A 26,539-nucleotide genomic window follows, 5' to 3' on the forward strand; every position below is an offset into this window, starting at 1 on the left:
CCCCTTGTTTTGACCCTTTTGATACTCTATGCTGTGGATACTTTTGGGAAAGGACGTTTAAAAAGAGACGCTTGTATTTAAAAGATTTCAAACTGAATAGCCCCCACTGCTGCCCGTTGCGGTCTCCGGAGACCGAGGAGTGTGTTGGATGCAGCAGGTTGTTGGATCCCACACAGAGCAACCCAGTCTCAGCTGGATCCCTCAGACTTAGATTCAAATCTCAGCCTGATCCAGCTGACTGTATGGTTCATCTGGACTGGATCTGGCCGATATACACCACGTGAGTCAGATCTGGTAGATTCGCAACAGATCTGCTTTGAATTTCCAGCAGATTCACACCAAATCTGCTTTGAATTTCCAGCAGATTCACACCAGATCTGCCCCGAGTCTCCTGCAGATTCACACCAGATCTAGGGGTGTGACCTCTAAACAGACAGCTCTGAAGCTGATGACTTACAAGAAAACTTCTTGAGCACTGTTGCTGGGCAGTGTTTCTTGAGTATTGTTGTTCAGAAACATTCCCATTAAACCTTGTTTTCTGGAAAACTTTTATCATCAATAGGCAAATTGTCCTAATCATCCAGAACACATGGAACTGGTTATGTGGTTGCCCAGCAACATTGCTCAAAATGTGGCCCTATGTGTCATCACCTTGAGAGGTTCCCCCTGCTGGTGGCCTGGTCCTGGCTGTGTCCGTTCAGGATTTTCAGACTCAGGCGTCTGGAGGATTCCGTCCACTGTACGCTGTACTTCTTCTCCAGACAGCGCAGGGGCGGCTCCTCTGACCTGGTTGACCTTTGACCTTTTCAATGAATATTGAAAACTGACACATCTCCTATCCTTTCCTACCCTTCTTTCTCATGGCATCAGGATTGTTTTGTTTATGTTGAATGTGAAGCTGCTGATGGGTGTGTAAAAGGTGTGTGTATGTGTGTGTGTTATGGATTTCTAATGAGAAGCTTTTCTGGGGCCTTTTTTATTTCTTAAAATGGAGTCTAATAGTGGAGACCTTGTCTTGAGTAGCAATCATCACTACTGTGATTGTGATTCAGCCACTGTTGGTTGGTTCCTGGCAAGGTTACTTTTGGTGGCTCGTGCCTGTTATTTTGGCGTAAGTCAGATAGACTACAGACAGTATTTAGCGACTTCAGTGTCGTACAGGTTGACTTGGTTAATACATCCAGTTAAGTGTTGACATACATTTCACACAACCCGACTGTACCAGAGTGCATTAAGGTGGTAATCCAGTGCTGTCTCATTGTAAAAAAACCTGACTTATAATCACTCCATGTGTTTGTTTTTACCAAACTTCTTTTCAAGAACAAGTTGCTGCAGGTGTGGAGAAAGTAGTGGTTTGTGAAAGTAGGTTACTGTTGCCCCTCACTCTGGCATCTCATTCTGGATGTGTATATTCTAACAATGATGCCCCTTTGAGCAGAGGCTGTAGTGCTCCAGGTTAGATACCATGCTTCATGTAAAACACTAACTAATCCTGCAGAGGGCGCTCTTGTGACAAGAGCCATGCTGGTATACAACTATTAATATCATCATCACCATCTTAATTAGACAAATTCATCAATGGATTTAAACAGCAGTAACAGGCCATTTTCACCATCGTCGAGCATTGTGCATATCTAAACAACTCATCGATGCATTGTGCATATCTAAACAACTCATCGAGCATTGTGCATATCTAAACAACTCATCGATGCATTGTAACTATTATCTTACTGATTCTATTGTATGTACTGTTCCCTTACCAAACCACTTTGAGAGGCCTGTCACCCAGTCACACTCGACCTCTGGGAACAGGATCATCACCCCCGGTGGACAGACCGACTTTGACAACCGCATCTCGGACCACCGACGACCATGTTTTTTTGTAGTTGATGTTGAAATGTTCTGAAATTCAGTTGGATGGCAGTACTTCCATTATCTGTGCTCTCGTGGGCATGTTTCCTTATACGTTTTAATGTTGTGACATATGCCATTCATCCTGTTCTCTTTCAATACATTGTTCTAATAAAATGTACCTAAAAGTCTGAGTCCTATTCCTTCTTTGCCACACCGCAACTTCTGTCAGCCATGTAATCTTTACGGTGCTATCTCAGCATTCTCATGTATGGATTATTTATTTATACAATAGAGTAAAGCACACACTGTTCTTCAAAATCGTTATGAATTCTGCTTTTCTCTTGGTCATGTTTTACAAAGCATCTGTCTGGTGATTTCGAGCGACAAAACTAAATCCACCAATCAGTTGTTCACCTAGTTTATTACCAAATGCGTTTTGGAACATATGGCTTTGCAACAGGATTTTAAGAAGGAACCTCCTGAACATTAGAAGGATATAGGAGTTAAAAAGTAGTTTTATTTAAACCTCTGTTGATCTATTCATGTCGCAATACTCCATATAAAGATATTAAAATTATTACGAGGCTCTATTTACAAGTCAATAATATTAAGAAGGAAATATATTACAGCCTTGCATTAACATGCTTACGTTATTAACCAACATATTTACACCTTTGTATGTGAGGTCGACACAACCTACTGAAGCACAGCAAACACCAGATGAATATTTCATTTCACTGGTGAAACACGAAAGTTAATGTGCAAACAGTACTCTTCAAAACCTGCAGAGAAGACTGCTGGGGGAAAAGCAGCAGAATTGCACCAGGAATCCAGTGGGTTTTTCTAGCAGGCTTAGGCCTCGCTTTAGCGCTTTGTATCCATGTCCATTTGGTTTCTTTAGTATAGTCATGCGCTCACCTGCCTGTTTCTGTACTACCCCTTCTTAAGAGGCTAATACTATTACGTTCTTGGCATTAAAATTGCTGTGTTCAACACATCAACACTGAGATACAACATCCATACCAGAGTTCCATTTTTACATGAACACTTTTTAAAAGTCCAGTCCTCAGAGGATCTGGAAGATTCCTGTCCCATGTAGAGTCCAGGTCTGCTCCAGGTCCACTCATCAGGTGGTGTTCCACTACTCTTCTACTAGAGGTGCGTAGAGTCCTTTGTAACACCAGGCTTTTGATGAAGTGGTGTTTTGCTGCTCTTCAACTCAGCTGTGCCTTGGCAACAACTGCCTCTCATCACCCATCTGTTCAGACGTAGATCGAGACCAAGTCTCCTGAACACTGTACAAACACAAACACACATGTGAGTCTATGTCCAGAGGCATTCTGGGAAAAGTGCACCTCCATCAGCCTCCATGTGAGTAGAGTCCTGAGGCTGGTCTGTCCTTCCGTGAGCCTGGCCTTAATTACCGAATCAACGTCCATTTATAGGCCACAATAAACTGTTCATTAGCAGACGTATAAAGTCCAGTTGCAGTCCGCATGGGACCGACCAGAGCGATTAGAGCTCCGTGTGTTTGACCGGCGGCTCCAGCTTTCTGGACAGGGCCGTGAGAATGAGGTTGAACTTGTCGTAGCGCTCAGCCTGGTTGACGGCCGCACCCCGGCTGCCCCAGAGCAGACGCAGCTGGAAGTCCGTCCTGAAGATCTCCAGCAGGTCTGCGTCCGCCTGGAAGTCTACGAAGGAGGAGGGGGAGGGAGGAAGGAAGGAAGGACAAGCCAGGTCAGGAAGGGTCCAGTTGAGTTCAGCCAGCTTAATTTGGTTTTTAATTTCCCTTCTGTGTTTGCATGCATAAGAGTGTTACCTTAAATCACATGCTTGATTGTGTGTGTGTGTGTGAGTGAGTTTGCATGCATAAGCTCCTTACCTTGCAGCGCTTTCTTTGCATTGGCGGTGTAGAAGTCTGCATTGTGTGCCATGGCGCGCGCCTCCTCTAGGTGGCGCAGCATGATCTCGCAGCCCTGGTCGTTGCTCTCCCACAGCTCCATGCCCTCAAAGGCCACGGCCGGACGCTCCATCAGGGTCAGCAGAGGCAACAGCAGGGGGACGGTGGTGCTGCTCAGGGGCACGTCCACTACGAAAGGGCAAGAAGGAGAGAGAGGGGCAGATGGTTGGAGGAGGATGGACAGAGATGGAAAGATGGATTATATTTCTTTTATTCCTATATTTTTGTTTTTACTACTGCTCTATTTCCAATATTTTTCCATTTTTATGTACTACACTTTGTTGTGTGGTTTGTCTGCCAAGTGCATTGCTTTGGCAATACGGTTAAAGAGTCTTGCATGCCAGTGAAGTTTTAATTTGGAGAGAAAGAGAGGTGGAAAACAGACAGAGTGGCACAACCAGAAGAGAGAAATAAAGACAGGGAGAGAAAGAAGTGAGGAGGGAGGGACAGACAGGAAGAAGAAGTGAGGAGAGAGAAGAAGAAAGAGACAGAAAGAAGATGGAGAGACACATCACAGAGATGGAGGGAGGGCAAATGATGGAGATGGACAGACAGAAAGAGAGAGAGCGTTTGGAGGGTCAGATCAGATGTTTATTTGGGGACCCTTTCAACTGTTGCTCATTACATGATGTCATCGTATCAGACAGCAATAGCAACCGAGCTCCACAACTATGACTGTTCTTTCCAGCATGGCAGCTTCAAACACTTGAAGAGAAAAGCCACACTAAGAATAGACAGTGATGCCATTCTTGGCAGGGTCACTGAAATCCACCCTGTTCCTGTTTTCAGAGTGCAACACACCCTGCTTTATTTCACTATGCCTGACCTCTTGCATAAGAAACAATCTCTGGCTCTGTTTATGGTGAGGCTCTGTTACCTAATGAATGTTTTGAGTTTCAAGGGGTCTAGAGTTACCATCATGCACTGTACATAGTAGGCAACTTGGATATCGAGCTGGACGGGCTATTTTCCAGTTCTCTAAAAGCATGTCATACTGTATGTTGGCTATTTTTGCCTTCTGCCCTCTGGTGTGACGCTGGAGCAACGCTAACTCACCAGTGCCCTCGTACAGGCTTTTGTAGAACGGCTTGAGAGACTTCTCATAGATGATGGCCGTCTGAGTGTACTTCCTCCTCAGGGTGGTCCACGTGTGGTCCAGCCTTGTGATCTGTGAAGAGGGGAGAGGTAGAAAGAAACGAAGAGAGCGCAGGAGAGGGAGAGAGAGAAAGAGAAAGAGAGAGGGATAAGAAAATGAGGGTCAAAACAGAGTGGGTGCAGTCTTAGTGAATTCCTCTGTTCACAAACAAAAGGCCAAAAGCGTGTGTGTTGTGAGATCCGGCGCGGTGCATGGCTGCTACCTGGGGCATGTCCAGGGCCTTCATTATGGAGGAGAAGGCAAACAGGTCCCCCATGGCGTCCTTCAGCTCCAGGGCCACCAGGATGATGCGGTTGAGGGTGGCGGCTCGCTCCTCCAGGCTTCCTGTGCAGCCCAGGATGTCGACGGCTACTGCTATAGCCATGGTGTGGTGCCTAGGAGCCAGGGGACAGAGAGAATCTTTTCATTTCAAAAATCCTTTTACAGTCATTAAAAACCTACCAACAGAGAGAGAGAGAGAGGCAGAAAGAAAGAAAGAAAGAAAGAAAGGGGTAAGAGAGGGAGTGGGGGTAGAGAGAGATTCTAATGACTTCACACATTAAGATCGTCTGATCCCCTACACCATATTTGTGTGACTCGTTCTACTTAATGGCTTCGGTAATGAAGGTCAGGGGAAGTTGTATGCCATTGTTCCTGTAATCAGGGCTGGATAAAACTAGAATTCTCTCTGTCTCCTTCTCTGCTCTCTCCTGGAACAGTCAGTTCAAAGCAGCTTATTGTTGAGCTCTGTTGTTCTGAAGGGCAGACCACTCAGTTATGTGTCACAGAGTTTGTGTGTGTGTGTTGCTGTCGTTGCTGTTGGTGTTTACCTTTCCATCAGGTCTTGACGCAGTTGCCTTCCATGTGGGAGGGTCAACAGCTCCAGGCCAGAGGTCACACCCATTTGACCCTTCATCTCCTCGGAAACGTTAAGTGTCCTGGCAACCTGTTGGCGACATATTTAGAACAACCTTAGACTAACCCCAAGCACCTAACATCACTTTTAGATACCCCCATCGTTATGTAGCAGAAATGTCTGGCCTGAAATATCTGATCTGAAATGCATGTTACAAAAATAGTCTTTAAAAGCTTCTAAAAATGATTTTACTCATGTGCCTGAAAACAGGAAGTGTCCTCTGACACTTTCTGACCCATTCTATTGAGAGATCGGAGACATTATACTCATAATTACATTTCAATGATCCGCTCCATTACAGTATGAGAATAGCCTTTTTATGGACACCTCAGCAGAGTGGCACTGGACTAGCACGCTAATACTACAATACAGCTGCATGAAACAATCGGTAACACTTTACTTGACAGTATCGACATAAGAGTGACATGACAATGTCGTGAACACATGACACTGTCATGACACATGAAACCTAACCCTAACCCTAATCCTAACCTCTAACCCTAATCCTAACCTTAACTTGTTATGACAAAAACCAAATGTCACTTAATAACAGAAGCGTTATGTCATAAACGTTTATGACTTGTTTATGAAACGTTCATGACAGTGTCATGTCACTCTTATGTTGACACTGTCCACTCTTATGTCCACACTGACCATTAAGCATCATGCAAAACACCATTTTGCTAACAAATGTCCAGCTACGTCAACAAGGCTGATCCTCTACCCCTAGTGTGCTAACAAATTTATTGAGAAGCTCAGGAGAGAACCTCTACCAGTAAAGTGCTTGTCTAGTACACTTAAAATGTTCTTTTCCTGTCAAGCCAAAAGCTGGTCCTCTACTAGTAAAGTGGAGTTAATGTCTGAAGTGCGATGAGGCCTGTAGCGTATGAGAAGTGATGAGTGTGTGTGTCTCACCTGACAGTCTGCCAGCAGGAGGTGTTTGGCGATGACACGGTGGTCCTTGCTGACCACCAGCTCTTTGGCTCTCTTCAGCACAGTCATCTCCAGCGGCTTGTTCTCCGCCATCGGCAGCAGACGGAACGTGGTCTCGCCCGGCCGGAACTGCGACTCCGTCTCGAACACCGGCCGCCGGAACCTGAGTCTCAGCTTCTCCTCGGCCAGCTCGTCCACCTCCGTCCCTCCACCCCTCCCGGTGCCGTCTCGCTCCGGCTGTTGCCGCCGGTCATCTTCCGCCTCCTCTTCTTCCTCCGCATCGAACTCCTCGTCGTCCTCGCTGCCGTTCTCCAGGGCCTCGATGGCGTGGTGGTAGGAGCTGCGGTCCAGTTTGGCCGTGCCATCACTGCCCGCGCTGCCGCCACTGGTGGTGCTGGTGCTCCTCTGCTCCTCGTCTCTCCTCAGTCTCCCCACGTAGCTGCTGCTGCTGGTGTTGCTGCCCAGCGTGCCACTGCTGCCGCCACCAGCGGGCAGCTGCCCATTGATCCGCTCCCAGTCCGCCTGACCACAGGGGCTCAGCTCGCAGTAGTTCACCTCGGCGCTGTAGGGAGCCATCTGCTGCTGCTGCTGCTGCTGCTGGATCATCAGGAGGAGATGCTCCTTCTGCGGCTTCTGTGGGGGCAGTGGGGGCGGGGGGGTGAGGTGCAGCAGGCGTGGGGACCGTGGGATGCCTGTGGCGGGCACCTTGCTGGGTTTGGGGGGCGGCTTGGGGCACAGCTGGCTGTCCGAGCCGCGGATGGCCTCCCCAGCCCGCAGCTCCAGGGGCATCTTCCGCGGCACGGTCGGGCTCAGGGCCGGCTCGCTGCCCGTCCGGAACACTGGGGACTTCGGGCTGGGCTGCAGATCCATGTGGGGAAGCTGGACCTGAGGTCTAGAACCTGCGGATGAAGGATCACAGAGTTCTTTAACATTCAAGAGGAGAACCCCCTACAGGAAGGTCTTTGGGTTATTTTGAGGTCAGAGTCCTAATCTTGCTCCTGGACCCCCTGCTCTGCCTCTTAGCCTGTTCAGTATACCTGACGGCTCTCTTGATGAGATGATAGCATTATCATGCATACAGTACTTTGCTGACTTACATAACATCATGTGTGTGTTTTTCCCTCCATAATAACATAATGTATAGTAATCCTGTAACCCTGCTTCCCATGTCAAGCCCAGTGTATGGATTAGCCATTTATGGATTGCTTTAGCATAGATGTTTAGAACTGCCTGCATACTCTACTGTACCTTCCTCTGTTGTCTTCTAACCCACTAGAACCAGTTGGGTTCAGTCATGCACCACATGTCTTCCTTCCATAATAATCACGCATAATAATAATAAATAATGATTATAATGATAATAATAATAACCCTACAGGCCTCTCTGTCAGGTGCTGCTGCAGTACAGATTACTCCCTGCAGTTCCCCTTTCTGCATAAGTAACCCAGATAGCAGCCAACTGTGCCACGGATCTGAGCTGGACCTGAGCCAGATCAGGGCCAGAACTACTGCAGGTTTGGCTGCTCTCCAGGCAGTCTGCGATGCCATTAACCAAACGCATGCTCTCAAAGACATTTCCTCTGGAGACGGTGCTCCATTTGCATTTAAAGTGAACTTCACTCACTCACTCACATGAAAGCCCAAATCTTACAAAGGCAAAAGAAGGGAAAGAAAGGGGGGAAGAAAGTCCTGCATGGCGTGCTTATCATCAGACTGTTCTTTGAGAGCAGCCCAGACAGAGTAAACACGCTCAAAAGAGTCACGCAGTGGGGGATTCCTGAGAGGAGAGGAGGGGAGAGGACGGGAGGCGGGCGGCATGGGAACTGACCGAGAGGTAGGAAGCTCTCGGACTGGTGCGTCTTCAGAGGCCGGCGTCGGTCCTGGACGTGGTTGAGACACGCAGGCTGGCTGCCACACTTGTCCTTGTTGCTGTTTTGGGGAAGGGTGTGAGAACAGAACACAACAGAACATTTTCAGTTCAGAGCACGAAACGTTGCCCACACACATATATACACAAGCCCACACACACACACACACATACACATATGTACACACACACACACACACACAAATGGGCTTGCCCACAGTGACTAAAGAAAAAGCGCCTCAAACCCAGAAAAGGGGGAGACATCGGATCCCTTTAGCTTTGCGAAGTGCCTCTCCGCGCATAAGCTACCTTGTAATTTGTTGGGGTATTTTTTGTCCTGGGTTTGCTTTGGCATTGTAGTGTCACTGGGTGTTGTGGGTCCCGGGCGGAGAGCGGAGAGAGCTGTACCCGCCCTGAGCCACATCCACAGCCGCAGGGAGGCCTGGCCCAGGGCTGCACTTATCTCTGGGGGCGTCCTGCTGGGAAACCCATTTAGCACAGCTCAACATGACCTGCTGCCGCTGGCTCCACGGAAGAATGAGACCACTAGGCTGAAGGGTCTTTTTTTAGGGGGCATTCAGAAGTTGCTAAGGGTTCGTCTTTTCTCTCAAAAGAGAGGCACTCAGATTATAAAAGTTGACAATAAACTGATATTAAGGAGAGGGAATTTGGGCATGTGGTGAACATGTTGAACATGTTTTACCAGTCTGCTGTTTCTAGTGCCATTTTCTTTGCAGCCATCTGTTGGGGCACCAGTATCAGAGCAAATGACACCAAAAAACTCAACAAGTTGATTAAAAGAGCTGGCTCTGTGCTTGGAAGTACACTTGAACCCCTAGAGTTGGTTGTTGAGAGAAGGATGTTGCAAAAGCTCCTTAACATTATGGACAACACCTCACATCCACTTAACGAACTACTAGTCAGACAACAGAGTGTTTTCAGCTGGAGGTTGCTTCAACTTCGCTGTAACAAGGACTGTTATAGAAAATCATTCCTGCCCACTGCTATAACTATTTACAACAACTCCCCTTTGTGTCGTGAGAAGAAAATCTTGCTGAGACAATGCACAGTTTACAACCTCTTCAACAGAGATAATATGCAATTGTATTTATTTTTTATTTTTTATTATTTTTTTAACTTGTATGTATGTATGTATGTGTGATATATGTTTACATTATTAATTGCTGCTGTAACACCATAATTTCCCTTTGGGAATGAATAAAGTAATCTATCTATCTATTTACAGTAAGACATAAGTGAGGAAATGAGAATCTGATCATAATAATATAGTAATTGTTATGTAGAAGAGAGAGATACAAGATTAAAAATGTAAAATGTAAAACATTAAGTCAAGTATAATGTGTTTGTGTTACAAAACATAAGAATTTAACCTATAAAATGCCCAGAGCATTTCCTGCATGACTAATTTTATCATTTAGTCCTAATCACGTTGATTACAGGAAAACATCTGCTGCGTGTCTGGACAGGTTGGGTGGTAGAACCTGAACTGGTGCCATGGGGGCAGATGCTCTTCCACTCCCTCAAACAAGTTCCTCATAACAGCCCTTAACAGAAATCACAGGACGGTTCTCCCTCTCCCTTAGTAACGGATCGCCCCCTATTACCACCAGTCCCGTGTTTCCGCCCTCTTACGTGTATGTGTCACTTAATAATATTCATTTCTATACAAACCAAGACGGCGGATTCCTAAAGAAAAGCAGGCACCCACACCATAAGTGTATCTAAATTAGCTATGTACCAAAAATTACATTTTACTGTGACTCGAAGAGCTGTAAACAGTCTTGTAAGGCCCCAAATCCGCTTGGAGCTCCAATGGAATTTTGAATTGCGACGAGAGTTCTCGGGCTAACCGTTGATGTGCCGTGAGAAAGGTTGGGAATAGACGACCCACCAGGCCAGCACTAACCTCCGAGCGCGGTAAACAAAATCGGATATTTCAGGCAGTAAAAGCCCCAGTAAGAACCAAACCAGATTTTGTTCAAATCTGCACACCTATGGCTACTGAAAAATGTAAGGTTAATTTATCAAATGTTATTTTGAAGTATTAAAAACATCGTTGTTTTAGAATTTTCTAACGAAATGGGTGATAATTGGAGGTTCCCTATCGGCAGTGCTAAGGGCTTTGCAAAGAAACCTAAAGCTGACAACTTCTTGAGCAATGTTCCTGAGCATGGTTGTTCTGGCAGGTTCCCATTGATATTTTATTTTTTTTAATCATCACTAGGCAAATTTTCATGATCAAACAAATAATGACACATGGTAGTGGTTGTCCAGCAACATTGCTCAAAATGTGGCCCTATGTGTCATCCCCTTGAGACGGCTCTCCCACTCACCTGAGGAGGTTCCCCCTGCTGATGGACTGGTCCTGGCTGTGTCCGTTCAGGATGTTCAGACTCAGGCGTTTGGAGGTCTGGCTCTTGCGGTCGGCGAGGTGGGTTCCGTCCGGCCGGAGGGCCCCGACGCCGTACTTCTCCTCCAGGCAGCGCAGGGGCAGCCCACGGTTGATGGGCTGGAAGATGATGGCGCCCACCACCTCAGAGACGGGCCGGCGGTTGCCCACGTAGTAGCGCACGAGTGCGGGCACGCTGTCGAAGCCCTCCGCCTCCAGCAGGTACTCCACGCGCGAGTAGGCCTCGTTCAGCGCCACCACGCGCTTGCTGATCTTGAAGTGCTGTGGGCTGTTCTTCCACTGGCACGTCAGCACGTAGTTCCCCGGGCTCGACAGCGAGTCGCGGATCAGAAAGTCACCGTCCCTCTGGACGAGGTTCTCCGCCACCTGTCATACACACACACACAAACACACACACAGACACACACACACACACACACACACACATTAGCCAGGCATACAACACCATCATCCGGGCTGTCACCACCCACAGAGTCCCAACAGCTGGTTACATATGGGAATCTCCACACGTATCAGATGACACGGCCGTGGCCAGCAGCTGACAGTAGAAGACATCTGGCCCTGATGTGGCCCTGTCTCGGCCCAGAATCGCCTGCACTCTGGGTGGCCCATACACAACATACCCACAGCTGATATTTCCTCAGTAACTACAGTCGCTGTGTCAGTGTGACGTGGTTATCAACATCAACACAGCATCATCATATCAACATGACATTCAAAAGCATCATCGCTGCATAAGAGTCAGCAGCAGCATGATTTTGAACTGAAAATGTTACGAGCAACTTCATCATCTCATCAAATTCCCTCTCCATCGACCTGCAAACCAAAAACCTTTTCTTGGACTACAGCAGGATCCTTAATTAAAGCATTTCTGTTTGCACAATCTTTTTTAAGGCAGCTACTGGAGAGTTTGGAAATTTAATTAAAAATCTGTGAGTTTGAAAACACCCTCTCTCAACAATCAGGCTTCAGACTGCACACAGGAAGAGTGATATTAAAAGCTATTAAGATCAGCTGATGCCACCAGGCTTTCTGGGGACGGCTTGTGTAATGGTGTTTTCCTCTCAGGGGTCTGAACTCTTAGTAAAGCTGTGTGTGTGTTTGTTTGTGTGCATGTGTGTGTTTGTGTGTGTGTGGGCATTGAGCTCTACTGTTATGGCACACTATCACATGCCCCCGGATAAGCACACACTGAAAACACCTCCAATTACCCTGCATGGCATGAGTCTACAGTATATATACTATATATATACACACACACACACACACACACACACACACACACACACACACACACACACACACACACACACACATGCTATAAGTGCACTACACTCATATACACACACACTCCACTAATACACACTGTGTTGAACAAGATTGAAATCAAAGCCACTTTCAAAGGCCCATTTCACTGCATAAGAGTTGCTATTGGAGACCCATTCCTCCATGTAATCTCAAACAGCTGTTCGGATACAGAAGGGTTTATTTTACATGTCTGGTTGTTTTTTGTCACAGGACGGTATTCACAGAGCTGGATGTTGATATTGGGTACATCTTTAGCAGTTATGTAATACTTCAGACAATTTAGCCTTTGTTAATTTGTTTACTGGTGGGAACAACATTGTTCTAGTTTCTCACCAGTACACCTAGATTAGGGTGTGACCTGTCTTGCAACATCTGTGTCACCTTTAGTAATACTAATCGCTTCAAAATCGGTTTAAAGGACCATGCCAACTTTTTGGGAAATTAACTTTGCTATTGCTATTAGATTTGCTGTCTACCCCAGAATTAGATAAGAGGATATATATGCTTCATTTCTCTATCTGTGCAATAACCTAGTCTCACACTGTTAGTCTAGCTTAGCAGAGAAGAGAATGGTATGTGTCCCCTGTGTATCTAACTCTCGGGTAGATGGCAATTAAGCTCATTTCCCCAAAAGTTGGCTTGTTCCTGTAACCAACGTCAAAGAGAAAGTTCAGCTTAGCAGCACCTGAGGATAAAATGAAAATCCTTTAAATACTGCACACATACGTGTTTAACTAGAACAGGATTACTGGATCACTGCTTGGAATCAGTAGGAACAGATCATCTGCGTAGAACAGCCCCTAGATGCGTGTTGTTCCCTCTCCTCTCCACCCCTGCCCTGCCCGGCTGGTTTGACTTGTTCCTGCTGAAAGACACCTGGCCGTGTCTGTAAATATGACCTGTGTGGACTGTACTACGTGTTGCCGCACCCTTTGTGAACGCCACAATGGTGTGTGAGATGGAAGGGTGTGTCTGTGTGCTCCAAGCTGGTACGCTTTCATTTGTGTTTATTAATTTACCAGACACTTTTATCCAAAGCGACTTACATGTCAATTATATTACAAGGGCCATTCTCCCCAGAGCAACTCGGGGTTAAGTGCCTTGCTCAAGGGCACAACAGTGGAGGCCAGGAATTGAACCCACAACTTCTCAAGCTACTGCGTGCTAGCCCAGCGTGCTAGCCCAGCCCAGTGACTGCCATTTTGGGGAAAGAAGACGCAAGATGGGCACTCATGGCCCAGTGCTACCCTTGTTACACACACACACACACACACTGAACCCTGAACAACCCCCCGCACCTCCCCAGAGTTTTTTTTCTAGTGAGTGTGTGTGTGTGTGTAACTTCTCCTGTAGGGGGGGAGCATGACAGGCCTAAACCCCTGTTACAGTGTGTGATAACGATATGAGCCTAACCAACCAGTACTTCTGTGCTTTATCTTATCTTCATCAGAGAATAACGCAAGTGAATTGTTTGATAACAGGAGAGGAGCTAGTGTCCCACGCGTCACACGACAGGCGCCTGGGAAACAGTCAGTTAAGCACTGAAGGTGTCACAGGCTTAATCATAGACTAGCACAACACAGAAGTAAACAACCATAACAAGTTCATGAATCATAATAAAATGGCCTTGGTGAGAGGAGTACGTGTTGCACACTGAGTGAGACAGTAGAGTTCTGTGTGTGGGAGGAAACAATAGACGCTGGGGGTAGTGATGAGGTGGTGGGTGGGGGTCTGGGCAGGGGTGGTGTTAGCTGTGGGTGCAGCAGACTGGAGTAGACTGCTCCTAATGTGATTAGTGGGGGGTGGGGGGGGGGGGGGGGGGGGGGTCAGGCAACACAGTCAGGCTTTTAGGGAGAGAGTGATGAGGGCACTGGGCCAAATGAACTGACTGGTCTGGTCGAGGCCGCAGCTGCAGAGGGGAACAACACCCAGGGTTGCTTAAGAGGACAACACATTTATAAATTAAGCTCCCATCATCATCAACGTCAACATGATGTGTGGTTCTGTGAGGGCTGGCCGTGTTTAAACCATCGCTGTGGGCTAAATCAACCTAAAATCACAAAGTTTGTCAAAAGGTTCTCTTACAAGAAGGGGATTTTTCAGGACAGTTGTTTACTGCTTAAAGATAGGAAGCAAATTTGAGATGTTCAAGCAGGAAGCCTTTGGGGAATTCTATATGGATTGACTCTTTGGATATCTGGCCACTGGAGGACAAATGCACCTCACCTATAACCACACAGGAAATGTGTTTTAATATCCCCATTCATCAGGAAGAATAACTGCACGTGCTTCCTCTAGTCTGCATGTGTGCTACTGAGACACTTGGAATCCAGAGCTGAGATATTAACACAACTAAGAAATGAATCATATTTGTTTGAGATCTGTTAGTGAAAGTCATGCTGCTTCTCTGGCAGGGAAACTGGACTCATATAGCAAACTGCAGAGGTTCACCCAACCCCAGCGATGTGAATTAAATATTGCACAAGTTCACACCATCTTGCCTCCTCATCATTGGCATTCTGCTGCAGCCTCTGCTGCTGCTGCTGCCTGGTGTCCCCTAAGGCACCTGTCTGTCCATCGGGGTCCCCACATACTCAGCTGTGCCCTCATGCAATGCAAGCCACAGGTTTACAGCTACACTGACCCACTGCCTCAGACCCCCCCCACCCACACACACACATAACAGAGACCAACCAGAATGTTCACAGGCGCCCATTTACATACCCCCCCCCCCCCCCCAAACACACACATACACACACACAACAGAGCAGAGTGAAAGCAGAGTGTCCACCACAGTTGCCTGGTCAAGGGAATCCACTGACAGCCGAGTATTTATCTCTCACTCTCTCACTTTCTCGCTCTCTGCTCTCAGTCTCATAGATGGCATGGGAGGTATGTAAGGCGCTTGTCCTCGGTGGACAGAGGAAAGGAGAGAAGAGGAGGTGCCAGTCTGGAATGACCGACATGAGGGGCCTGCAGGTGTCACAGCACAGAAAGAGCAATTGGTGCTAGAAGGGGTCAGGCCCGGAATGGAACCCCCGGGAAGATACCATGGCATTGTGATGTCATAATCAGCAAGACTCTAGAACTGATCTCGCGCTGCTGAGGGTTAAAGCGGAGCTAGTAATCAAGGATCTTTGCTGATATCTAGCAATGGCGATGAGCAGCTGATCTCTGTTCCAAATCCCATACCACCCCAATCTGGGACATGTCTGACACAACTATCGTTTAATCACCAGTGAGGCTTTGGCATGCACCAGCCCTGACGTGGAATGATAATCCAGTCACCAGCAGAATGCTGGAGTGAGCCCAGCCATGATGCACTGCAGATGCGGTTACATTTAGACATGAGGCTTAGACCGGTTCGGCATGATGCCTTGGAGCCTGATCTGTTTTGAGTCAGAGCCCATGTGTTTGTGGTGTTGACAGCGTTGTGCCTGGAGTCTCCAGCGTCCGTGCACTGCGCACGCATCCTCTCCATGCCTTCTCTAGGTTCGGCCTCGTTACACCAGGAAGGCCAGCAGAGCATGCTGCGTGATTTCATTATCATTTTTCACAAAGACATGAATGTTCCCCTGCCAGAGAAGCAGCATGACTTTCACTAACAGATCTCCAACAAACACAAACACACACACACTCTCCGATGAGTGCATGAAAAACAAGTTTGTCAAAAAAAGAAGACAAGACCGAAGCATTCTAGTCTACCTCCACCGTCTCATCCATCAATATGTTGTTGACATGTTTCAGACACATTTAAAACCAGTAAACAGTAAACATCATTCCAAGTCTATTACATCCCTCCAAACACCTCAAGCAGTGTCCCTCCCACTTGGAAATGTCCCATATTTCTTTCTGGTTAAACCACAGTGTCCTGTGCCTGATGTTGGCAATACATGTGTGTGTGTGTGTCTGTCTACCTGTCTGTTGATGTAGTCTCTCCAAGTGAACTATGTATGTGCAGTTACTGTATACATCCTAGCTCTCCATGTCTGTTACATGTCTATGCGTTGTGCTGTATGTATGTGTGTGTGTGTGTGTGTAGTGTCCGGTGCCTAGCTCCCCATGTCTGTTACACGCGTTGTGCTGTATGTATGTATGTGTGTGTGTGTGTGTGTGTGTGTGTGTGTGTGTGTGTGTGTGTGTGTGTGTGTGTGTGTGTGTGTGTGTGTGTGTGTGTGTGTGTGTGCGTGCGTGCGTGTGTGTGTGTGTGTGTGTGTGCATCAGGGCCCCTACCTGTCTGGGGATGGCTCCGTGGTACCATGCGTGGCTGCGGGGCTCCTCGCTGGCCTGCTTCAGCTCTTCCTCCAGCTCCCTGCGCAGCTTCTCTGGTGGCCCGTCCATGATGTACTTGTCCCGGGAGAACTGCACATAGACAGGAACAACAGGCTCTTTCAGCAGCGTCCTCAGAGTCATGGCTGTGACAGGCACAGCCCGATCCAGCCACTCCACACTCCTCTGTGTGTGTGTGTGTGTGTGTGTGTGTGTGTGTGTGTGTGTGTATGTTGATGTTCGACCAGTTCTTTCTTTCTTCAATTGATTCTCTCTCTCTCTCTCTCTCTCTCTCTCTTTCTCTGCCAAGCACACAAACACAATCCTTATCTCTTTCTCTCTGTCTGTTCCTCGCCTCTGTGTATGTCTTCCAGTCTCTATTTCTCTCTCTCTAATACTGCCTCTTACAATCTTTCACTCTGTCTCTGTGCCTCTCGTAGTGTCTCTTTCTCTTCTCCCTGTCTCTCTCTCTCTCTGTTGTGGACAGTGTGGACTCTCTACCTGCTGTGACTGGAGACACAGCGCTGTCATTTCCGATAGGAATGAGTCGTCCTGGAGCTCCTCCCGACGTCCTGCCCCTATGCCTACGTCCTCCCCTCTCTCTCTCTCACTCACACACACATACACCTCCCTCGCCTGGGCCTCAGGGTAGGCCCTACCTTCACCTGTACGTGTATACACACACACACACACATGACACTGAAGTGCTATGTTGCTTTATGACTCATTCTCAGGCTGGCCTTCAGAAGAGTCCGACGACTGGGGAAAAACACACATTGTGTCATCAGACACTGAAGGGCAGGAAAAAAAGAGCCATCTCTCCCGTCAGGAAGAGGAAGCCCGACTGCACCAAGGACAATGGGCTTCCCCACCGCTGACATGCAACAACAGCCGACACACCCCCTGGGCCCTCCAGGGCAGGGATACTTTCCAGAAGCATTTCAAATCCAATTAAATCTGCTGTTTTTGTGCTCATGCTCGGGTGGCTTACTACACAATAAACATGATAAGTCTGCTTATTAAAGTTGCTCGTCGTTGATGATAAGTTTGGTTTTAAGCTAAATGTCACCATAGTCTGTTTCACTGTTCTAGGTTCCATGTGTCCACTCAGACAGAAGGAGCCTGACAGTTGGAACTGACTGTTAAAGAGCTGTACCAGACAGCTGCTGATGGTGGAACCTATTTGCTCAGAGGCAAAACAAATCCTGATGTTCCTGATGGCAGAACCGATCTCCCTTACATGGGGCATAAGTTCACATAGTTCCTAAAGGCAGAGCTGATATCCCCCACATGGGGCATAAGTTCACATAGTTCCTAAAGGCAGAACAGATCTGCCCCACATGGGGCATAAGTTCAGATAGTTCCTGATGGCAGAACATAACTCCCCCACATAGGGTGTAAGTTCAGGCAAGTGCCTCCACTGCTGAATTATAGGACTCCCTGGACTAGAGACCATTTAATATCTTGATCGCAAGTGCAAAGACCAACTGGCTCTCTTCAGCTGTAATTAGTTTTACTGTTGTTATCCATTGCAAAATAAGAACAACACAGGGATCAGTTTCTAACAAAGACCTTTCAGTTTTAGTGGAGAAGTCCATCTCCCCCTCCCTCCTCCCCAAATCTCTCTCTCTCTCTCTCTCTGTCTCTCTCTCTTTCATTCACACAACCACAGGGAGTTACTCTAATTAGAAATGTTGGGAGGGAGAGAGAGTTCACAATGTTCTTGAGTGTTGCCAGTGGTGGCATCCTTTTGTTTCGTTTGTTTTGACAGCAAACAAAAAAAGCCATTCAATTGGACGCCACTCACACAAACGAACACGGGGTGAAGGACACAGGGACCGGTTGTGTGGAACGAACTGGCCACTGATTAATGACCCGCATCAACTATTACGCAATCTGGAAATATTTCTATACTGCAGAAAGATACTTTGAGTTCAAGATGCTTCTGTTTGATGCAGCATGGCTGAATTGTTTACAGTCCTTCAGTAGAGAGAGAGAGGTGAGAGCTGCACTTTTATGGCTTTGGTCTATACAGCAGTGGAACTTTGATTCCGTGGAGTGCATTAAGGAGAATGAGGGCAACCCAGAGGTAGAACTTTGATTCCGTAGAGTGCATTAAAGAGAATGAGTGTAATCCAGCAGTGAGTGACCACAGCATACTGGCCCCTCGAGACTCGCTCTCCCAAACGGCGGCTTCCTGGACATGAGGAGTGAAACGCCGCCTGGAATGTTCAGAATGTGGCCTGTTGAACCCCAGTGACCAAAACTACTACTTTCACAAAACACCCAGGGCCACTTGAGCATGCCCGGAAACGTAGCCAATTACAGTAGCTCTCGGAAAACCAACCCCCCCCCCCCCCCCCCCAACTCACACTCACACACACCATTTTTCTCTCTTTCTCTCTCTTCCCCTCTATCTCTCTCTCTCTCTCTCTTTCAAATAAAATCAAATAAAATCAAATTGTGCTTTATTGGCATGAATGAGTAAAGTCACTGTTGCCAAAGCTACAAGTATAACATGTTAATAATCAACTTTACATAAGTATTGGTATAGAGATAAAATGAAATAATGAAAGGAAAGTAAAATATATATATATATATATATATATAATAATAATAATAATGAAAGGATAAATGGTAAATGATATTAAAAGGACAGTAATAGCTTCAGCAATAGTGCTATACTGTAGGAAAAAATAGAAATAAAAAACATGTATTATTGTAAACACATATTATATGCCTACACTTGCAGATACATCTACAAAAATCAATTTGAGGTAAATAGCATTACCTAATATCAAACATAGTATTTACATGTACACAAAGGGGATAAACTCATCAATATGCCACACATGCCAACTTTTCTCTTGTCTGTTTTTCTCTCTCCCTCTCTATCTTCCCCTCTCCACAGGACTACAAATCTGAGTGTTCCAACACGGCCCGACAAATTACATGCCAAATCAAATTGACGTCAAGCACCTGGAAATTGTTTAATTTTTTAACAGAGCAAGGGAGAAGCCTGTGTGTTTATGTCCATGTGTGTGTGTGTGTACATGTGTGGTGTGTGTGTGTGTGTGTGTGTGTGTGTGTGTGTGTGTGTGTGTGTGTGTGTGTGTGTGTGTGTGTGTGTGTGTGTGTGTGTGTGTGTGTGTGTGTGTGTGTGTGTGTGTGTGTGTGCACTGGGGTGATTGCAGGGGCGGAAAAACGTGTCTTCTAAATGAAAATGGATGCTGTTTGTTTTCTAGCGAGAGCTAATTAAGTAGCCCGAGTCAGACACTGACAGTCACATGGAGCCGTGCCCACTTTAATATACTTTTATGACCAGGTCCCATCTAAGAGAGAGAGAGAGAGAGAGAGAAAGAGAGAAGGGGGGATAGAGGGGGGGAGATGAAGAGAAGGGGGTTAGTGAGAGGGAGGGAGGGGTATTGAGAGAGAGGGGTAAGACTGAGTGGGAGGAGAGAGAGAGAGCATCAGTCTCCTGGGTTCATCAGATTAAAATAGGTTTTATGGCCAGGGTGAACTGTTGTGTTATTTTGTGAGAGCTCTCATATAAGACGCTAAAGTGGGCAGACTTCATTAGGGAATGGGGGAAATGGAAATGTATTTTTGGTGCAGGGCAGTCTGGGGTGTGTGTGTGTGTGTGTGTGAGTGTGTGTGTGTGTGTGTATGTGTGTGTGGTGGGGGACGATGTCATAGGTGACTAAAGCACTGTGGTGGGTCTTCAGCTTCATTGCCCCTGTGCTAACACTCAGTGAAACCCGCTCTGACAAGCAGATGCTAACGCTATTAAATAATACATGTCCACTCCCGCCCAGTGCAGCCTGGCACAGCGCGCCGTGGCGCACCGGCGTTGTTCAGCAGTGACGTCTCTCGCGCGAGACGCGCTTCACTGACCCCTGGCCCACGGCCCTTTTATTTAGCCCAGACGATGGCCGGGACAGAAAGCCAAAGCGACTGAAAGGGCTTGTGTCAGATTTAAGATGCTGACGCGAGGGCTGTCCCTGAGGATGGGAGCCTTATGGTGCTGGTGAATACTGTATAAGATAGACAGAAGGAGGGAGGGAGGAAGAGAGGGGAAGACGGAGGGGTGGAGAGGCCTGTCAAGCTTCAGGCGCATCACCAACAGGCCGGGGGGGGGGGGGGGGCAAGCTGTCACTTTCACTGAGCTCTCCTGTGCTTTTGGGGGTTGCATTGCAGGCGGAAGTGGGGGCAGAAGTGGGGGCAGAAGTGGGGGCAGAGTAGGTCTGTCAGTGTCAGCACAGCCTGGATCAGACTCAGAGCCCCTACAGCATCCCCTCAGGTCACACCCAACCCCCCAACCCAGAGAGCAGGCAGCCACACTTAGACATAGATACCTTCACTGTCCCACTGCCGGCCAAGTGCTGTTCCTGCGTCCAGCAACAAGCCACTGAATATCTGCTGTTTCGCGAATCGTATGCTACATCAATTAGCTTCTACTATAACCAATGGAAGTAAAAGCGCTTCACACACTCGAAAAAAAAAAGGAGACCAGTCTTCAAAAAGGGAGTTTGTGAGCTGCGCACCCAGAGTAGTCTGTTTGATATCCTCTGAGAGCAGGTGACATGACGAGGGCCGCCTGAGCAACAGATCACACTGGAGTGCCTGTTGACTGGCGCCTATGAGATAGATGCAAAGCTAATGTTGTTTAGCATACCACACACACACACACACACACACATTGACACAGCTGAAGTTACACACTCATATGTTACACACTCAGCTGGGTTCCACTGACGGGACTGGTGGTGAGGGGATGATGGCGCTCCTCATTAGATCTGGTTTTATGTTGACTGGCCATGAGGCGTTTCTGTACACAGAAAAACACTGCGGCGCATGAGCAAGGGGCGCTCCCTCAGGCAGTGTAAACTGACCGCACCATACATATGAGCCGCAGTGTGAGGGGTCCAGGGGGTTTGCTGGGGCCTCTTGTTCATGTGTTCACACACACACACACACACACACACACACACACACACACACACACACACACACACACACACACACACACACACACACGCACGCACGCACACAAACACACATGCACCACTCATACACACACACATGCACACATTCTCTCACACACACACACACAACATGTGTCATTCCTCAGGGGGCACAGGCATGCCGTTCCCACGGTTACTGGCAGCGGGCGTGAACTCTGTGTGTCACGGGCGAAGTGGGCTGTGTAGAGCGTTCCGTCTAAAATATGCCGGCAAAAGACTTGCAATTTGAGAGCATGGTGGCCATGTGTTCCTTAGGTGGGCTAGTTCTTGCAGAGTTTAGGCCAGGAGAACAACTCTGAGGCTATGCAGGCAGGTGTGTGTGTGTGTATTGTTCTGTTCTTACATTAACACAGCTGGAAACCAGAATGGGTTTGTTCCCAAAGGAGGGTTTGATACACTACACCCTCAGAGAACGCTTACTGGTCATGGCTTACATAAATAAATTAAGCTAAATTAAATTCCACTCAGCTGAACTTCAGGGATCTTTCACTAACGCTTGATACAGATTAAAAGGAAGCACAGGGGACACAAATGGCTGCAGCGTCTACACCACATTTGGGTTCAAGTGTCCACGGGGACCAGGGTTCGGGTCCGACCGGTGACAATGTCCTGATCCAACCCCATCTCTCTCTCTCTATACTTAAAAAATTATACAGACTCTGAACAAGTCCCATTTCAACTGTGAACCATTGTCTCCACATCTCCTACATTGTCTGTAGGTTTTTTTGACTTGCTACTTGCTAGCCCCCAAAGTGTCACATTTAAGTGGCTAAGGCCACAGTGTCTATAAATTCCTTGAAGCATTGCCAGTTATAAATGGTGCTATATCAATTACTAATTCAATTAGGCTCAGCTTCCAGATGAGATGCTATTGTAAATTGATGGAACAATGGTGATAGTTCTAGACTCAGAGGCGTTGTCCTCTCCACAGGGGAAATACCTTCTTCTCTCCTCTTCTCGTGTCATGTACGGGTATTTTTGTGTGGACCGTAGGCACATGAGTCCAGCCGTGTGTGGGGGCAGAAAATAAACTCAGATGGCAGAGCTATTGTAGTACGGGCTGGGCTGGGCAGAACAGAATGCCCCGGCCTGCCAAGCCAAGACAACACCCAACAAGCCGCGAATGACAGCGACCAGGCGACTCAACACACACACACACACTTTTTTTTCCCTCTCTCTTTTTTGGCCTTCTGAGAAAAACAACTACTCTGAGTGTGTGTGTGTGTGTGTGTGTGTGTGTGTGTGTGTGTTTCTTTCTGTCCAGCTTTCTATTTTTTATTCAAATCCAGATGTCCAAGGCGTCATCTACACTTCTGGAAAGAACACATCTCTCCTCCTCTCCTCTGTCTCTCTTCTAAAGTGCATTACAGAGAAAGTTTCTAGAAGTGACTTTTTGGAGGGGGGGGGGGGGGGGGTGTTTTATGCCCATATGTCTCCCTGGCACCGCTTTGGAATAACTGGTGCGAGCCAGTGCTTCGCCACCCTGGGGCAATAAACCATTCTCTTACCTCTACTAAAAGCCCCCCCATAGCACTAATAAAGCCTGAGCCCACACTTTAAAAATAGCTGGAGCCTTTGCAACCCCTTTGCAACCCCCCCTCCCACCAGCCATCACGAGGGGGCTCTGCCGGTGCATTTGCACGTCAAATCAATCATTGCAATGCCTCTCGCCTTTTCATCAGCCGGTCGTTTAGACCTCTCCAGCCTTGCATTAAGACCATGTGTTGGCATATTCCACATGAGTGACCACAGCATCTCTCCTCCGTCTGCTGGCCTGTCTCACAGCCACACACACACACACACACAGGCACACACACACACACACACACACACACACACACACACACACACAAACACACACTCACACACACACACACACAAGCACAGTGGAAGGACATTAGCTGTATGAGACTACAGGTACGTCAAACATTTAAAGCAGGGGTATTCAATTAATCTTCAGCGAGGTCCAGTTACGGAAAATTTCCTCAAGCAAAGGTCTGGAGCATCATAATGTTTAACGTGCATGTTTAGGCTATGTATATGTATGTATGTATAATATTAGGATGGATGGATGGAGCCTAGTTGTAGATAGATAGATAGATAGATACTTTATTGATCCCCAAGGGGAAATTCAAGAAATAGAAGATTGTAGGCCTAGGCCTAATGTTTAATGTGAAATAAAATAAGTAGCCTAAAAGGGAACATCCGAAATGAGGAGAAATAAGGCAAGATAAGAGTAATTGGGGAGAAAAACTGAGTAGCTTTGGCTATTTTTAAGATCTTAACGTGAACTTAAAATTAAAATTTGAGCTGAGACAAGGATGGATATTGCACAGCTGGTTCCTTGAACCCATTATTCAGCAAGTTTATTTATTTATTTATCACGTTGTTGGGCAGTGAATGCATGTAGGCTTAACTAGATTGTGGTGGATCAATCATATTGCCTTCTTAAATCATAAAATATTCTGTGGTCTCAGTTCACTGTTGAATGGGCCTAGCCTACCCTATGCTTGCTCAAAATATATGCTTTGTCTAGTAGAGGTGCTTCAAATTAAAATCGCCTGTCTCAGAATATATAGAAGAGGTCCAGGGCAATTCCGCCCAAAACTGTCACATCCATATTTAGTTGGCGTTACGGACGTGACAGTTTTGCGTGGTATTGCCCCCGTATCGTTATATAAAGCTCTGTTCTCGCTATCTAGCTTTCTCCTCTTTGAGCAATCGATGATTTGAAAATAACTTACTTATCGTTAACTTAGATATCCATCTGATTGTTTCTCGTCCCGACTCCTCTCCTCGCTCGTTTCAGGCTATCAGTCTCTTCTCCATAGTAGCCTAGGCTACTTTACTCAGTGACCGGACTTTACCAGAATTCACAGATTTCATTGGCTGAGTAGCAGCAAGCGAAATGATGGTTCCTGAAGCTCCTGAAGTAAATGCTGTTATCCTAACCAACGAAACATTTAGCGCAGCTTTGAAATCTTACGTGAAAATCTAAATTAGGCTATTATGGTCTGGGTCCGGATAGGATCACGTCACGGTCCAGACTCGGCCCGCGGTCTGCCATTTGGTGATCCCTGATTTAAAGGAAACAAATTCTTAAAAGGATCAATGTTAGTCAGATCTTGTTAGTCTATCACTAACTATCACCAGTTAACCACCAGTCATTTCAGTCATTTGAGACTAAAGTGTTTCTTCCCCACACACACCATATCTCCCCAAACAGAACCACACAGTCAGTGGGTTAGTCAAAAGTGTGCCACTACCATAAATCCAACTAGGGCTCTGAAGATTCAAAGACTTGATCTGACCGAAGCCGAAGGATCTGGGCCAGCTGAAGATTCGATCAAGAGGCCAACGTTTGTAGAGATGTAGTCGGCATTGTTTATTTGCAGTCTTGATTACAAAGTAGATCTCTAGTGAGATCTCTGATGAAAAGACCAGTTTCATCATTTCAACAGCATAATCTGCTATAAGGCATCTCATCAGGACAAGTAGAAGCGTAAGGCCAAAGTTGGATGAGTGCAGGCTCTAGCAGGAGAGGACCTCAATAAGATCAGAGATGATCTGCACACCAGATAGCTCCCATTGATAATCTTTTTTATTGTATTGCTATCTCATCAGGACAAGACTATACTACTGGCTCCTGATGTGCTGGCTCATGAAATAGCCCTCCCACCACTGGCCTGGCCTGCCCTGGCCCCTGACATCACTCCAGCTTGGCCACAACATTATAAATATGTTCGATGGAGCTGAGAACATTTGCTTGATCACACCATGAACTCATGAGCCAGAGAGGCCCCAGCTGATGACCCGATGATCTCCAAACCAGAGTAACGAACGGAAAAACAACCCCATCCTAAGCCGCTTTGATATAATGAACACCGACGAGAGAAAGGATTCTCATGTGTTCGCGTTGACTCGACTCCTTTGCGCTAAATCCTCTTTACTTCGACCCGTACATGGGTAATCCGCCGGCATGTGAGAATGGAAATGGTTAAAGCCCATGTTGAGAAGAGAAACATCACAGATTAGGAAGGTTGGTGGTTACCTCAGGGAAGGTTAAATGCTTACCTCAGGGGAACATGTAAGCCTTGAATGTATACTTAATGATCAAAATGTTTACTGTTTCCTTAAACTTTGAATAAACAGTATTAAAGCAATGGTTGGCAGAGGCTTCCTGTATGAGCATTTCAAAGCAATGTAATGAGTGCTCCTGCTCCAGAGAGATAGGAGATGATTGGGGCATCTCTGAGACTGAGGTTCTGGCCTCACCCTTCCTGTCCACGGGTAAACAGGCCGTATCATCGGAGCGTTACATCTCCACTCGCTCAGCCCCACGAGACCTGCTTGACCAATCATCATCTCTGTTTTCACCCATAGATGCTAGATGTATCTCAGTAATGGCTTCCCATGTTTGCATCTAATGCCCCTACTTCCCAGAATGTTTCATTCTGTTGCCCAGCATAAAGGGACAGATGGGTGTGTGTGTGTGTGTGTGTGTGTGGCAAATCTTTGGGAATAGACCATTAGGCAGTGAGATGGGCTGGGCTTGCGATGGACCCATTTCCTTGGATTCGATCAACACTGTTCCTTTTATGAACACTGTTTGTCAATATACAGTATGGTGTGTGTGGTGAAGAAACAGTTTAATCCCAAAAGACTGGTGTTTAACTGGTGATAGTTGGTGGTAGACTGATCTGACTAACACAGCTAATGTACCTCCACTGTGCCTGAGTGTGTGTGTGTGTGTGTGTGTGTGTATGTATGCATGTGTGTGTGTGCGTGTGTGCATGCGTGCGCGTGTGTGTGTGTGTGTTTGCATGCGTGCATGCGTGTGTG

The 26,539-nt window shown here is 46.9% G+C and overlaps 1 protein-coding gene across 4 annotated transcripts in view; it reads right to left on the minus strand.

The window, feature by feature from the left end:
• Positions 1-2,258: 2,258 nt before the first annotated feature.
• The window catches only part of bcar3 (BCAR3 adaptor protein, NSP family member), an 89,665-nt gene continuing 65,384 nt past the window's right edge, over positions 2,259-26,539 (minus strand). For 3 of the 4 annotated variants that reach the window (XM_042056487.1, XM_042056488.1, XM_042056489.1), the window contains 9 exons: positions 16,638-16,766; positions 11,020-11,462; positions 8,627-8,727; positions 6,781-7,697; positions 5,780-5,895; positions 5,173-5,344; positions 4,871-4,982; positions 3,737-3,943; positions 2,259-3,545 (listed from right to left, as the gene is read on the minus strand). In XM_042056487.1, coding sequence (XP_041912421.1) covers positions 3,370-3,545; positions 3,737-3,943; positions 4,871-4,982; positions 5,173-5,344; positions 5,780-5,895; positions 6,781-7,697; positions 8,627-8,727; positions 11,020-11,462; positions 16,638-16,766 — 2,373 coding nt within the window. In that variant the 3' untranslated portion in view covers positions 2,259-3,369. Of the gene's footprint in view, positions 3,546-3,736; positions 3,944-4,870; positions 4,983-5,172; positions 5,345-5,779; positions 5,896-6,780; positions 7,698-8,626; positions 8,728-11,019; positions 11,463-16,637; positions 16,767-17,174; positions 17,367-26,539 lie in introns of those variants that run through there. The other variant, XM_042056490.1, reaches the window with a different exon arrangement.

This window comes from Alosa sapidissima, chromosome 12 (assembly GCF_018492685.1).
Source record: "Alosa sapidissima isolate fAloSap1 chromosome 12, fAloSap1.pri, whole genome shotgun sequence".
NCBI classification, from domain to species: domain Eukaryota; kingdom Metazoa; phylum Chordata; class Actinopteri; order Clupeiformes; family Clupeidae; genus Alosa; species Alosa sapidissima.